The sequence below is a fragment of the Budorcas taxicolor genome, chromosome 20 (genome assembly GCF_023091745.1).
Source record: "Budorcas taxicolor isolate Tak-1 chromosome 20, Takin1.1, whole genome shotgun sequence".
In the NCBI taxonomy this organism is placed as follows: domain Eukaryota; kingdom Metazoa; phylum Chordata; class Mammalia; order Artiodactyla; family Bovidae; genus Budorcas; species Budorcas taxicolor.
The window spans coordinates 40,111,232-40,128,135 of NC_068929.1; the positions used below are offsets into that span (position 1 = coordinate 40,111,232).

At 39.9% G+C, this 16,904-nt stretch overlaps 1 protein-coding gene across 1 annotated transcript in view; it reads right to left on the minus strand.

Moving 5' to 3' along the window:
• Nucleotides 1-3,336: 3,336 nt before the first annotated feature.
• WDR70 (WD repeat domain 70) overlaps nucleotides 3,337-16,904 on the minus strand; it is a 271,973-nt gene continuing 258,405 nt past the window's right edge. The window contains exon 18 of the mRNA XM_052659024.1: nucleotides 3,337-3,512. Coding sequence (XP_052514984.1) covers nucleotides 3,425-3,512 — 88 coding nt within the window. The 3' untranslated portion in view covers nucleotides 3,337-3,424. The remainder of the gene's footprint in view (nucleotides 3,513-16,904) is intronic.

Below are 16,904 nucleotides of genomic sequence, written 5' to 3' on the forward strand. Positions count from 1 at the left end.
AACGGATGAAATGAGCACCCCCTCTGTGTCCAGTCCCGGTTCCCAGGTCCTTCCTCGCCAAAATTGAGACTGGCAATTCTTATGTGTATTTCGATAATCTTGTGTGGAAAAAATAATTTTTTTACAAAAGTCCCCCGAGTGAGAGGGAGCATCTCAAGCATGAGAAGGGCCATTTGTGCTCTAGGTAATAATGAGAAAAACCAACTTAGTGCTAAATTTGCACAATTTCCCCTTCCCTTACATCATAGCAGACTCCGCCAAGACCACTATGATCAAGTTTTTGCTTCTCACTCCAGCCCTCCCGGCAAGACGAATACTTCCATATGGTGCAATGTTTATGTTAAGACAGGAAAAAATCTGACATGATTTCAGTAAATTTTATCCAAGAAGCAATAAATTTACAAATCCTAAGCAGCTGGAACAAAACAGTGGTCTGTAATTGATTTTAGATGAAGTACATTTCAATAAGAATAGAAAATTTAGAGCAGTAATTTGTTAATTACTGACGTTTAGGGATCTTGGGTGTCTCCATACAGTCCTCCCTAAATGTAATCTTAGCCAGATTATTTGATGTTCTGGACTTCTTTTGTCTCATCTGTAAAATGGGTTTAGTTATTTTACCTACTCATGGGGTTTTTATGAGGATTAAATGAGCTAATGTAGGTAGAGTTTAGGATAGGAGTCATCAGATAGCTGATTCACTTTGCTGTGTAGAAGAACGACAACAAACTGTGGAAAATTCTTAAAGCGATGGGAATATCAGATCACCTGACCTGTCTCCTGCCAAACCTGTATGCAGGTCAAGAAGCAAGAGTTAGAACCAAACATGGAAGAACGATTGATTCAAAATTTGGAAAGAAGTACATCAAGGCTGTATACTGTCACCCTGCTTATTTAACTTGTATGCAGAGTACACCATGCAAAAATGCCATGCTGGATGAAGCACAAGCTGGATTTAAGATTGCTGGGAGAAATATCAACAACCTCAGATGGGCAGATGATGCCACCCTAATGGCAGAAAGTGAAGAGGAACTAAGGAGCCTCTTGATGAAAGTGAAGAGAAGAGTGAAAAATCTGGCTTTAAGCTCAACAGTCAAAAAACTAAGATCATGGTATCCAGTCCTATCACTTCATGGCAAATAGATGGGAAAAAAGTGGAAACAGTGACAGAGTTTCTTTTCTTGGGCTCCCAAATCACTGCAGTGACTGCAGTCATGAAATTAAAAGATGCTTGTCCCTTGGAAGAAAAGCTATGACAAAGTTATGGTTTTTCCAGTAGTCATGTACAGATGTGAGAGATGAACCATAAGAAGGCTGAGTGCCAAAGAACTGGATGCTTTTGAGCTGTGGTGCTGAAGAAGACTCTTAAGAGTCCCTTGGAGAGCAAGGCAATCAAACAAGTCAATCCTAAAGGAAATTAACCTGATTATTCATTGGAAGGACTGATGCTGAAACTAAAGCTCCAATGCTTTGGCCACCTAATGCAAAGAGCCAACTCAATTAAAAAGACCCTTATCCCTGGGAAGACTGAGGGTAGGAGAAGGGGATGACAGAAGATGAGATGGTTGGATGGCACCACTGACATAACAGACATGAGTTTGAGCAAATTCCAGGAGATAGTGAAGGACAGGGAAGCTTGGCATGTTATAGTCCATGGGGTTGCGAAGAGTTGGACACGACTGAGTGACTGAACAAGAAACTAACAGCATTGTAAAGCAACTATACTCCAATAAAAATTAATTAAAAAAATAGTAGTCATCGGAGAGTAGGCACGCAGCAAATGCGAGTTCTTCCTCTTATTTCCTATTAAGCTAAGTGACAAGGGAAGGGGCATGGGATGAAGATGGGGATGGGAGAAGAACAGGACAGAAAATAGCTTACAAGATTGAAGGTTTCTAGAATTTAAAAATGCCCATTGCCACCTCAGAACTATAGGAAAAAAAAATCTGTATGAGTTTGAATGGCTGTTCAAGGAAAAGGTGTGGGGAAAGATGGTATGTGAAGCTCTCAGAAACTGGAGCTTTCTGATACATATTCTGGGTCATCATTCACTTTCATAACTAATTTGTTCACTGGGATAGAAGAGAGGAAGAGAGCAGAAGGCAAAAGTACTAAAGAATCTGAATTGTCTAGTGGAGATGATCTGACAGGCAAAAACTACTCTGGGTTGACGGGAAATTAGGGGAGAGAAGGCAGATTTAGCACAGAGATGACCTCCTTATTGTTACTCACAATACAAGTGGACCTTTTCATGCTTGAGAATGAATCAGGATTGTATTCTATTGACTCATTATTCCTTTGGACAAACTGCCGGTTTTTTTATTTAGCTTTCTAATCACAAAAGTACAAATATCTCTCAGAATGATTTTTAAAGTCTTCTACTTACACAGCCTTTAATTTACAAAGCACTTCTATGCTTTTCTAAGTTAATACAGATAAAAACCAGACTAAGTCATTATCACTAGCTCTGTTTTAAAAGAGCAAGTATTTAGTGTCATAGTGACTGCATGTCAGGCACCATACTAAATGCTTTACATGTATGTCTAATCTAATGCTCTGACAAACCTTCAAAGGTTATACTATCATCATCTGACTCTAGAACAGTGGTCCCCAACCATCTTAGCACCAGAGACCAGTTTCATGGAAGACGATTTTTCCACGGACCTGGGTGGGGATTGGAGCAGATGGTTTCAGGATGATTCAGGTGTACTGCATTTACTGTGCATTTTATTTCCAATCTAATGCGGCCACTGATCTGAAAGGGGTACCAGTCCGTGGCCTGGCGGTTGGGGAGCCCTGGTCCAGAAGAGAGAAGCTTAATAACTCTCCTAAAGTGACCCAGACAGTAAAGAGCAGAGCTAGGATTTGAACCCACACTGGTCTTATTTCAAAGTCCACTTCCTAACTCCTGATCACTGCTTTCTGCTGTTCTAGGATAATCAGATACACGTTGTTTCCTAGTATGGCAATGGTTCAAACTTTCAGTTTGAACTCAGCCTAATTATTTACAGTCATGTAAACAACTGTTGTGAAATTATACAGAGATATTAACCATTTTGATGTTCATTTCCATACCGTGCTCTTAGAATTGCTCACGACAGATGTACGTCTCAGTGTATGTTCCCCTCCACCAAGGTTATAACAATCGGTATAAGACCAATAACTGTTGAATAAAGTCTTCAAATACTGAAAGTACTTGGTAATAGGCTAAGAATCTACTTCTTATTTACTTATAATATAGTTCAATAGTCATAGGTAAGAAAATGTAAACACAAGTTTAATGAAGGGTAGCTACCAACCTTTTGAATGGCTCAATAATGCAAAGGACAAAACCTGTTCATAAAAATGTGTTTTTATTTCATTAAAAAACCAAACCTGTTCAATATCCCTCCCCCTCATGCAAACAGCTCTCATAGGAGATTCTTCAAATTTTACGTTTTTTCCATTCTGGCTCATTCTTTGTTTCCTCATCATCAGACTCAACTTGGGCAAACATGGTTTTGGGCTGAGTCCTAAAACAGAATTAAAGAGGAGAGGAAAAATTTAGTCAGCAAGTGTGTATTGGACTTTGCTACTTTCATCAAGTGGAAGCACATTTGGGGGATCAATTACATCTCAATTATTAGAGAATCATTAACCTTCTGGCAAAGAAAAGGATAATGGAAATTTAATTATGTTCAGATTCTTTTAAAGGTTTTCCTTCTGTGGCAGACTATGTATGTTGTCCTTTCCTTAAATAAAATGAAAATGTATCACATTCAGTGGAAACTCACACATCCATAACCACCCTCCACCTCAAACTTGGGCTAAATAACCAGGACTGTTTGGGAGGCCAAACTATAGTCACCAGGCAAGAATCTACACGGTCTTTATTTATAACTCTGTGGGCTGTTCCTAGACTTAAGTAGCCCAAATGCACTTGATTAGAGTGCACACAAACAGCAGAATCTGAGGCAAGAGTTTTCTTATCTCATGAGTTTAAAATAACAGATAACATATATGGTAACTTGGACCTGTCAGCAAAAGTAAAAAACAAATGAACATTCGTTCCACCCAACACCCAGGTCAATGCATGCGAATATCCAGCATTGTAGGATCTACCACTGAGCGTCACTGGTCTAATACTGACAAACAGCGTATCGAGCAATCTTTGCATCAGGACCTGTTGTGCTTTGTCAACATACCTGGTTCAACGTCATTCCTTTTTACATCGTTCACACAGAAAATAACTGCAGGAAAATATCAGATGGCCATAATTTATGCCCCTCTCAGTAATGCTGGTTTCCTTTTAAAAGCAGCTCTACGGCATTATGCTGCTGCTGCTAAGTCGCATTATGAGGGACCATTAAAGCATGCTATCTGCAGATGACGTACTTCAGCTTACATCTTCTTTTAGAGTTCAGTTCATAATAGGAAAGTCACTGCAGAATGGTAAACTAATGTCAAAATCCCCTTTATCTGGCAAGTGAAACAGGGTTAAAACCTTATATTACTAACCAAGTGGTTGCCAGAGGGGAGGGGGTATAGAGAGCAGAGAAACAGGTGATGGAGATGAGAGGTACAAACTTACAGTTATAAAATAAGAGTCACTGGTATGAAATGAGTGGGGAATAGGGTCAACAATTATGTAATACCTCTATAGGATGACAGATGGTAACTAGACTTATCGTGATGATCACTGTGATATGTACAGAAATATCAAATCACCGTGCAGGGTACCAGAAACCAACACAGTGTTTTAGGTCAATCATACTTCAAAACAAACAAATTCACAGAAAAAGAGATGAGATCTGTGGTTATCAGAGGTGGGGATGGACGAGGAGAAATTGGAAGAAGGCAGTCGAAAACTTCAAGTTAAAAGTTGAAAACTTCAAGTTAACTTCAAGTCGAATAAACTTCAAGTTAGAAGACAAATAAATACTATGGATGCAATCTATCCCATGATAAAGAGAAGTAAAACTGCCTTAGGCCACATACGAAAGCTGCTAAGAGGATAAATCCTAAGGGTTTTCATCACAAGGACAAAAAAAATTTTTTTCTATTTAATTCTGTGTCTGTATGAGATGATGGATGCTCATTAAACACTGTGGTAATCATTTCATGATGTCTGTAAATCATATCACTATCATACTTTAAACTTATACAGTGCTATATGTCAATTGTACCAATAAAACTGGAAGGAAAAAAACAACCCTTATTATTACTGTTCGCTGCTGCTTTATTCTCCTGGGGAAGAAGCATAAACCATCCACTTTCCATGCAGACACTGTTTCGATGCAAGGCACGCACCAGAATTCCTCATGCACAAGTTAGGCACAGTTCCTATCTTTCCAGTCACCTGCCTAGAGCCCACACTGTCCCCATACACAATCCAGTTGGTTACATTTCTTGTTGTCACTTCAAGACACTGTTGTGACATCTATAAACAAGTCATAACTCTAACATTTCCAAAACCAGCTGCAGACTTTCATAGGTCATGAGTTGCTGAGTTACTAGAAAGCAGGGCCACTGACTTTCTAACATGCTACAACAAGGCAACTGGTGCTCATGACATATTTCATCCTTCTGGCAAAGATATTGATCCTTTGGGTATAGACAAACCTGTACAGGAACAAATTTGTCTGGCTGAAAAAAATCCTCTGGAAGCCTGGAGTGGTGAGGAGCCCTCGAGCTAAGCCTTGGGCTGGGGATTCATTCCCAGTTTGGCCCCTGACTTGCTCTGTCACCTGGAACAGGTGTTTCCCCTCTCAGGGGCTTGGTTTCCTACTCCACTAAATGTGGACGTTGAACGTGATTAGTGGGTCCCAAAGGGCTAAAGGCCCAGGGTGGACGATGATGAAGTGTGTGTTTTTAACATTAACTCAAGTATAATACAGACAGAGAAGTGCATTATTTCACACATGTACAGTTCTCTGGATTTTCACAAACTCTGTGTGCCATGAAGCCAACACCCTTAAGAAGAAACAGCATGGCTTGCTCCCAAGCCCCTCATATTCCCTTCAAGTCACTAACCCGTGACCCAGGGTCACCGTATCCTGACTCCTAGTCTCACAGAGCAGCCTCACTGTGTCCGTCCTGTCTCTGTAGGATGCCTATTATTTTGTGCCTGGTTTCCTCTATTTAGCACCATCCATGGTGCTCAGGAGCTTCCCTGGTGGCTCAGAAGGTAAAGCATCCACCTGCAAAGCAGGAGACCCGGGTTCTAGCCCTGGGTTGGGAAGATCCCCTTACTCCTGTCTGGAATATCCCATGGACAGAGAAGCCCCAGGCTATAGTCCAAGGGGTTGCAAAGAGCTGGACATGACTTCACTTTCATGGTGGTCAGACAGTAAAGAATCCGCCTGCAATGCAGGAGACCTGGGTTTGATCCCTGGGTTGGGAAGATCCCTTGGAGGAGGGATTGGCAACCCACTCCAGTATTCTGGCCTGGAGAATTTCATGAACAGAGGAGCCTAGCAGGCTACAGTCCATGGGTTCGCAAACAGTTGGACATGGTTGAGCAACTTTCACTTTTACTTTCTTTCATGGTGCAGTGTGTACTGAGGATGCTTGCAACAATATATTCCAAAAAATGCGTGCACACACACACACTGAAGGCAATACTGTGAATTTTACCATGAGTTAAAATGTGTTTAAGTGAAATATCCTTTATGTTGAGATAATGCTCTTCTATCTACTTAGTAATAAAATGTGCTGGGAGTTTAAAAATAAATCCTTAGAACTAGCTATTTAATTTCTATGAGATTAAACAGAACAAGGTCTTCTAAAGATAGCTGGGAATGCTTCATAGCTCATCAGAGTTAGCTGCAATGAGAAAAGTCCTTATGAAGCTGTAGTGCCGCTTTTTTGCGATATAAAAAAAGAAACTGAATGACAGGTCACAGGAAGAAAACCTAGAGCTTGAAAAGGCTATTTCATTTATGTAGTCACTTTTTTCCCCTTATAATCCACCTACTTCCAGAAGTATTTTTAGTAGGTTAGTGGCAAACACTGAAGGGCATAGAATCAATGGATCTATTTAACAAGGGGCAGAAAAGCAGTAATGATGGCAAAGAGGCATGGGAGAACGCTTTGTGTGAATAGAGACATTGTATAATCTTGACTGAAGTGGTGATTACAGGTGTAAACGTTTGTTAAGACTTGAAAAGGGTGCATTTTGTATTTTATTGTAAATAAACTATACCTCAATAAAACTGAATTATAAAGAAAATCCAAACAAAACAAATAAGTAGAAGGTCAAGAACAAAAAGATGAAAAGATATATAACCAAGCATAAAACTTAGCACTAATTTCCTAGAAGCCGAGACAAAAGAAAAAGAGTTTAGTTTTTCAAAGGAGATAACCTTCCCCTTCCCTATAATTGAACTCCGCCAAATTCATTGAGTAAATTTTCATATGAGGGTCACTAAGACTGTCACTTTCAATTACCAGACCACAACAGTTTCCTTTTTCTCTCCAGGTATTTTAACTCAAGGGGTATCAACTTGTTTGGAAAGTTGGAAGGTCTTATTTGTGAAACTCCATGAATTTATTTTAAATGCCACTTTTGAACTAATAAAAATGTTGTCAGCAAAATAGCTGTATTATGTGTACACATCAAAGCATGACACTGCGCTCTCGTGTTCCACTGAGCATTCAATAGCTATGTTCCCCTTCCCCAAATTGCCAAAATTAAGGCATAAACCAGTGTTCAAATTTTCCCAGCAATGCTTGCTTACCACCTTTTCCTTTCATTTTGCTGCCCAGGTAGATAATAGCTGAGTATAAAACTGGGCTCTTTTCAACAAAAAACATTGGGAAAACTGTATACCCATATGCAATGAAACTGGACCCTTACCTTATACCATGTACAAAAATTAAGTCAGCATCAATCAAAGACCTAAACCTAAGAGCAAAAATGATAAAGCCTTAAGAAGAAAACACAGGAGAAAGTTTTATGACATTGGATTTCGTCATTTTTTTTGATATGACACCAAAAACACAGGCAAGAGCAAAAACAGGTAAACTGGACTGCATCAAAATTAAAAACTGCACATCAAAAGACAATATCAACAGATTAAAACGAAGAGTTGCTGTGTAGTGGGCATAGACCTTAGTACTGCAAGATGAAACGAGTTCTGGGGACTGGTCGCACAACAATGTGAATGTATTTAATACCATCAAATAGTTAAGATCGCCAATTTCACGTTCTGTGTATTTTACCAAAATTAAAAAAGGAAAAGACTAGGCTCCTGAACTTGGCAATGAGGAAGAACAAACCCCCTTCCCGGGAAAAAAGGAGGCACCTTAGGAAAAGCCTTGGCCTCCAACCCAAGGCTGTGCCTGCAGCAGTGCTTCTCAAACCATCTGTGGTGCGAGGCCAGACTTTGTTTTCTAGTTTCTGACTGCTTGCAGATAAATATTTCTAGAAAAAAATTAAAAGATTACCAAACACAGATCCAAATGTTTTATTAGATTCAATAAAAATCTCCAATCGCCATAACATTTCCTGAGCTTACCTTGTCAGCACTGGCAGGCGGAGCCCACTGGGAGGAGTGTGGGCTGGCCGCTCCCTCCCTCCCTGTGCTTGGGAAAGAAGGGCTCTGAAAGCAGAGAATCTGTGTTCTTAACACAGACTGCTACACATGGCGAGTTTACTCCAACTGCAGGAAAGTATTTCTCACATCTAGAGAAGCTGGGCCTGTGTGATGCTACAGAAGGCTCGGCGAAGGAAGTCTGAGCTTGCATTCTCACAGGGCCACCGTTTAAGGAGCCGTCTCTAATTCTCAGGAGAATGGGATGGGGAGGTGAAGGGAGATATGGCCCACAGAAGGAAGTTTCCCTCGTGCCAATCCATCCTGCCCCTGCAAAACCAACATTCTTACACACAGGTCAGCACCTTCCATAAGAACTGTATGTTGTCTGCTGAAGAAAGACCAGGTTCTTCAAAACATATTACTAGACTTAGCGCAATGAGTGTATCTGTCCAGTCTAGGGAATGCCACTGTTTTATGGAAGCAAAATGAGAGAATTATAGCTTTAAATCTTGCAGCTATTCTTTCTTGCCAGCAATTTTTATCTTTAAATTTATTTCTAGCAGCTTTTCTTTTGAGATTTTTTGGAAATACATACAAAGGGAAGACCAAAAAAAAAAAATCAATTCAGGATAATTTAGGGCATTTAAAACAGACTTCTTTAGTCACTTTTCAAGACAATGAAGAACAGAGGTGATTAGGCAACTTCCAGCAGAGTCAGGAACATAATCAGGAGATTTCTTTCCTGAGGGTGGCCTAATTTGCCCTTGGCATAGAAAACATCTGTAAAAATAAATCAAGAGTGTCAAGCAAGAGCAAAATGACACAAGCAAAAAGATAAAATGTTTTGAAAACACTTAAAAGCTGGTCCAGAAATTCCTACTTTTAAAACCAATAGGAAACCAACACATAAACAACAAAAAATCCTCTAAGCCCCTTCTAACCTTGTCACCGGCCACAAAAAAATGGATTCTTTTCTGGACAGCTTGAAGAAATGGAATTCATACACTGGTCTTAACACAGGCTCTTTTGGGTGCTTCCATGAGGAAAAAGTAGAAAAACTAAACCAAAGGGGCACTAAAGACATGGCAGCAACTAGGGAAATATACATATAAGTAAACGATGTGCAAGAAATATACTCTACTGCTTCAAGAAGGCATTTTATAACCACCCATTTCCTGTCTTCTGTTTAATCAGCTCCTCTAGAATTCTCCAGAGACAGGTCAACTCAAACTTTACAGTCTCATAGCAGATTTACCTCAGGCGCCCCAAACAAAATCCTATAAAAGGACTGATCTGAAGAAAAAGGAAGGAAGAGGAACATTCCATTAAGCCCAAGCATCGCACAAACGCAATAGGTGAGGGGGGATGAGCTAATAAGCCTCACTAGGAAGTAGTGAAGTGTCCAACTTTATCCAGACTCTTTGTTTCACTGGTTTTCTGCCCACACTTACCCATTTTTCTAAGTGTTAACTGAAAATAAACTTACAGAAGGCTGATGTGAAAATTTTATTTTCCAGTGTGATTAACTCATTTGGCAAATAGTAAACATTTTTCACTTGACTATATGTGTCATCTTGTTTATTAGAGTTGCCAAGAAAAGGAGAGCAGATTAGACAGCAATATAGTTATCACCGCTAACAGTTAAATAAACTAATCAGAGGAGGGGTGATGGTTTTTTTGCTGTTTTAGCTTCAGTAACATTCTGCACTTGCTAATAGTTAATATTTCATGAAGTAAATATAAAAGCTTAAGCAAATGCCTTTCTCAAATCTATAAATTCTGAATAGCTGAAACTTCTTGCTGATGAGTGTTCCTCTTGGAACGTTTTTTAAACTGAATTCTCAAAGTTATTAGCACAAAGTGAGTCTTCTTCCAGCAATAGCGTGCACAGAACAATGACAGAAACCCAACAGAAGCTGAGTCCCACCTCATTTCCACTTTGGGAACGAGGAAGAACAAACCCCCTTCCTGGGATAAAAAGGAGGCACCTTAGAAAAACCTTAGCCTCCAACTTGGGGCCACACTTGAAGCAGTGCTTCTCAAAGCATCTTCAGTTTTTCCATCCAGAGGAATTTTGCATAGAACAGTCAGTAATGAATAAAAATTCTCCCTGTAATCTTCCAAAAGGGCATTTTTTTTGGATATAGTGTTTATGTAAGACATTCAAAGTGCCCTTTCAAAGATTCAAAGGCTGTCTCTTCTGACTAAGCTCTAACCTAGGCTTTCTACACTCCTCCTCAAGTGCTCAGGCCAGAGAGAAGTCTCAAAGTGTCTCTGGGTGCAATGGGAAGTCGACAGTTCAAATTCTTTTTAGTTATGGATATCCTCCTGATATGATTCATTCAAAAAGCATAAAGCGAGCTCCAGGGTAACAGAATGAGTATGAGGGGAAATCATTTATAATATTTAGTCATCAGTATGTGACTGTAAACCACAAGCTTTTTTGGCTCAGGGCCCACTGTTTATTATGAAGCAAAAACCTCAAAGCCAAAGTCAATTATAGCCATGACTTGACAATCTGACACACTTGTTAACCCTGTTAGAATGAATACGGTACAGATGAACTCTGACCCAGTCATCACAATTGCAGAATTATGAAGATTAAATAAAGGCTTGACCAAAAGATTCCACTTGAAATGGTCCCTTCTTTTTGGTGGAGAGCTAAGCAAAGATAATTTTTATTATTTATTTATTAAAAATATTTATTTTATATTGGAGCATAGTTGATTAACAATGTTTCAGGTATACAGTGAGGTAATTCAGTTACACATAAAAAACATTAGGGATGCATAAGATGAGAGGAAACAAGAAAAAGAATGTTCTATCTTTTTCAGAAAATGAAGATAGAATATTTTGGAAAATACCTAAACATATCTCAGACTCATTAAGCAGGATATGCTAACTCATAATGCTTGTGCGAGAGTTCCAAGGCTGGGTGAGTAGGAAAAGGGACATACATGAAACCTGTGGAAACTGGGGGAAAAAATAGAGGACAAAACAAAAAGAACCTTCTAAAACCACTATCAATAAGTGGGCAAACAAGTTAGAATGATTAAATCTTTGAAAAGGCCTGAGGCAGCCCAGGTAACATCAATGCCCTCCCTAAGCTCACTTTTACAAAACGTATGTAACGGTGTGCCACAATTTCTATTTGAAAACATGCATGAAAGCTGGGCATCAGTGTAGCCTAATCTCTTACTTCATACATGGGGAAAGAGTCTCATGAAGGTTAAGTGAGCCCTGGAGCAGGAACTAAACCCCCGGACTTCTGATTCCTAGTCTAGCATTCTTCCACTACGCCATGCTGGCACACGCGGTAATCTTTTTGGCTTCACTATTATTCAACTTTTCCAATAACTACTATCAGTTGCTTTGTGATGACAAGCAATATGCTGTAGTACTCAAAAGCGGAAGCTTGGCTTTGGAGCCTGACCACCTGTGTTCAAATCCCAATTCGGCCTCTTGCTACCTGTATGGCTTGTGGTCAACTTATATGTTTCCTCATATGCCAAATTGGAAAAATAATATCCCTTTCTCATAGGATTGTTGTGAGGATTAAAAGAATATATATATATATGAATTTTAAACATGACTGGCATGGTATAACAGCAGTGTCATTATTACCATATCCTTTATTCCCCAATTTATATTTTCAAAAGTTGTATATAGAATGTATCTGATAAAATAATTTATATATTAAATACAACACAGCAGCTTACTATTAAAAAAAAACAACCCTGGGGGAAATGTTCTTCTATGTAAATAACTTGTCTTCAGTATGAATTTCTATAATCAAAATAATCTATTTCATACATTTGAAGTTTTAGAAGGTGAATAACTTGTGGTTTATTTTACATCATTACTTTTAAAAATTATTACCAGACTTTGGTGGGTAAAATAATCACCTGGAGAACTTAAGATGCAGATTCCCAGCTCCAATCTCTCAGTCTAACTGAGTTGGGGTGAAGTCTGCTGCCGCTGCTGCTGCTGCTGCTGCTGCTGCTGCTGCTGCTGCTGCTGCTGCTGCTGCTGCTAAGTCGCTTCAGTCGTGTCCAACTCTGTGCGACCCCATAGACGGCGGCCCACCAGGCTCCCCCGTCCCTGGGATTCTCCAGGCAAGAACACTGGAGTGGGTTGCCATCTCCTTCTCCAGGGGTGAAGTCTAGAAATGTGCATTATTAACCTTCCCACTCCCACCCTCGACTCTGACACAGACAGTTCACAAAATCACTTTGAGAAACACTGGCCTTTACATAGGAATATAGTGGTCAGTGATAACAGTCAGGCAACCACAACTCAGGGGAAAAAAAGTTATGCTTCTCTCTATGGGTTTATGTCTCTTCCTGACACAAATCTTCACTCACTCAATGACTGACCTCTTGAAATATTGCCTAGTAACTCAACATGACTTCAGTGGATCCTTTATAGATGGCAATGATATATTAATTAATTGATATAAAATTATATTAATATGAAATTAATGTTATTAATATAAAATTAATGCTCACACACATGTCCATGTATCCTGTATCCCATGAGACATGCGCACTGAAAATTAAATTGACTGAACCAGCACTAATGGCAACTGAACTGGCAAGAAAAGTGACCATGGCTGTCAGGCTGTCGGGCTACTGGCCAGGGTTCAGGTTCCCACACACAACTACCCTCGGGGATGTGTAAGCTAATAGCATTCTGGATCTTTATCCTGCCCCCTCCCCAGCCAGCTCCCTTCCCCTCCCTACAGCAACATCTTTTGACAAGAAACTGTAATTGAATCTGCCCATGTGTAGCTAAACCAGAGTCCTCTGTGATCCTGCTGTGTTTTAAAACTTTCAGGGCTATTAGATTGCCGAGTGCCAGGAATGAAACTTCAGTACTCAAAAATAAAGGTAAAGGGTTCTAAGGCTCTTTGTTCTTATCACTGGGGAGAAAAGGGGAGTATGTGTCATTGGCAAGCAGGCAGATTTGTGTAATATCTGTCAATAATTGTGTTTTTCTGGGATAATGCAAGACACAGTAAATTTTCACTTCATCACTCCATCCCTGACACGGATCAACTGCAGTGAAGAAGAACAATCAAACACACGTTCTCAATTACAGTGACCTTTACAAAAAGACCCTTTTAAATATTAGCTTCCCTTCAAACACTCTGCTCTTTGGCAGTAAAATAGTGTACTCTAGCAGGTGACCACAGGAGAGATTGCACTGCAATTCAGGCTAACAACTCACACGCCACAGACAGCGCCATGAGCTCAGGATGCAATCAACGTGAAGTGACAAAGCTGAATGGAAGGAAAGAGAAGGGAGCAAAACGTAGCATCAGGAAGGTGTATATTGAGAGAGACCACAGACCTCTGAAGAGCTCATTAAATTAGGGATTGAGAGAAAGGGAAAGTGAAAGTCACTCAGTTGTGTCCGACTCTTTGTGATCCTATGGACTACACATGTCCATGGAATTCTTCAGGCCAGAATACTGGAGTGGGAAGCCTTTCCCTTCTCCAGAGGATCATCCCAACCCAGGGATCAAACCCAGGTCTCCCACATTGCAGGCAGATTCTCTACCAACTGAGCTACAAAGGAAGCCCTACAAGGGATTAAGAGAAATGAAGTCTAATTCTAGTTTCAATTGTAAATTGTTAGTTTCCTCACATGTAAGGTAAAGATATGACAGTATCTATTCAACCCATTTTGCAGAAATGCTATGAGGCTAACATTATTATTCAATTGTAAATAATACTAAACCACCCTATGATGCAGGAAAATGCCATTGGGTAAGAGTAACCAATGAACAAAATCAATTTCTGCTTCAATTAACTCTATTTAAAGAAAGCTGAAAATGCGGACGAATTTTTTTCCAAGAAAATATTAATTACCAAGCAGAGTCAGAAAAGTCAGAAAATCCAAAGAGTCTACTTCCCATGAGGGGACAGACAAGCATGAGAAAGATTAAGGAATTACTACTCACTCTCTCCTCCACAAAAGCACCCGACTTGAACAGTTTCACCATCTCTCCGATTTTTACAAATAGATTTAATGGTACACAAGGCAGTTCAAGAGTATATCCAGAAAAGGAAAGCATATGAAGTTTTTATGAAGGCAGCCTAACACCTGACAAAGAGCAAACCACAAGCATGTGAGGGTCATATCAGAGATGCTAGGATGATTCACTATTAGGAGTTTTGGAATATGATTAATCATATTCATTGATCAAAGTAGAAGTACACAGGGAACCCCCTGGCAGTCCTGTGGTAAGGACTCTGAGCTTCCACTGCAGAGGTCAAGGGTTCCATCTCTGGTCCCCTGGTTGGGGAACTAAGATCCCATAAACCACACAGTGTGACCAGAAAAACCTCCCACCCAAACAAAAACACAACAAGCAGAAATTATTCATAGAGACATGACAAAGGATTTCAATAAAACTCAGCATCTATTTCAGAGCAACATGTCTCTCGTCTCCACAAAGTGTTTTCTTCACCTAGGATACCTGCAGGGCTCATTCCCTCATTCCACTCAAGTCCAAGACCACTTTAGCAGAGGTTCTATCTTGATTGTTGTATCTGAAAATAGTGCCCCTTTCTCGATTACTCTATGCCCCTTTATCCCTATTTCATCTTTCTTCATTGCACTTGCTACCATCTAACATTTATGGATTTATTTATTGTCTGTCTCTGTCTACCAGAATATAAGCTCCATAAACCACAACTTAGAACAATATCTGAAACATTGTAGGTGTTCCGTAAATCTTTGTTGAATCTTCTCTAACATCTTGCATGTGGATGTTTTCAAAAGTTGTCATGCTTTATGGAGAGATACCATTAAACTGAACAATATGAAATTGCCAATATTTGACATTTTTTCATCTACAAAAAGGGTGATTACACATGTTTTAAGAAAAGGATGTGCACTATTGCTTTTATTATTTAATACTGTTCTGGCAGTAATAGTCAGTACAATTAGATAAGATAAAGAAATAGCAGGTACAAATGTTGGAAATTATTTGTGTGTGATATAATTTTTCAGGGGCTTCCCAGGTGACTCAGTAGTAAAGAACCCGCCTGCCAATGCAGGAGACCTGGGTTTGATCCCTGGGTTGGGAAGATCCCCTGGAGAAGGAAACGGCAACCCAATCCAATATTCTTGCCTGAGAAATCCCATGGACAGAGGAGCCTGGTGGGCTACAATCCATGGGGGTCGCCAAAAAGTCAGGCATGACTTAGCGACTAAACAACAGCAACAACAAACCCCTCTAAGTCTGACCACATTTAATCAATTTTTTCACTTGGGGGAAAAATGTCATAAACAAAGTAGAAATAAAGGCAACTGACTAGTAGAAATACTTGGATTACATGACACACAAAGGGTTAAGCTCCTTAATATAAAGACCAATAGACAAAAGGGCAAAAGACATAAACAGAAAGCTCACAGGGAAAAAAGAGAAGATTTTAACATATGCATGCATGCTAAGTCACTTCAGTTATGTCCAACTTACAGGCTGTAGACCACCAGGCTCGGGCCATGGGATTCTCCAGGCAAGAAACTGGAGTGGGTTGCCATGCCCTCCTCCAGGGGAATCTTCCCAACCCAGGGATCAAGCCCACAACTTTTATGTCTTCTGCACTGGCCAGGTGGGTTTTTTACCACTAGCACCACCTGGGAAGCTCATGCTGCTAATATAAATCATTAATCAGCAAATGACATTTTTTCAATATTTGTGGAGACACTGCAACAATCTACTCTGTGTACAAATGTATGTACATCTGTTTGGAGCAGTTCACTATCAAAATGATACTTAACTATGTTTGGCAAATTTTAAACTATGGCTCTGTTTACTCTTCTTTCCTCAGATAATTTTTGGTATGCTTCTAAACAAATTTTTGAAGTATAAGAAATCCCTAATGGTAATAGACAATAACTATTCCATTAGAAACAGAAGTGTCAACAGAGGCATAATCCATAAGCCCACAAGCATATCTGAGTGCCAAGGATGTGTTGACACATATTAGTTTATAGCACACAGATTTGATACAAATGAAGGCTAAATGCAAACTATTTAGCTGGCCAGCCTTGATATGACCCTCTTAGCTGTTGTGATATTATCCAACTAACCGTTCAGAGACGTTCCATCTGTGTTGTCTGGTTATTCATACATGTTGTGAACATCCACCACTGATGTCATACAATAAAGTCAGCTCTGCTTCAACACATAGAGTAGAGGATATGATGCTCCCCACTAGGGGCCCTCAAACCGCTTTATCATTTTTCTGCAGGGTGCTTTCACTCACAGCGGTAGTATCCATCTCTTTTTTCAGAGGACTGTCCCCAGGTTGCTGGAGCCCCAGAGAGTTGGAAGTACCTTAACTGTCTCCCCCAGTTCCACCTCCAGCCATC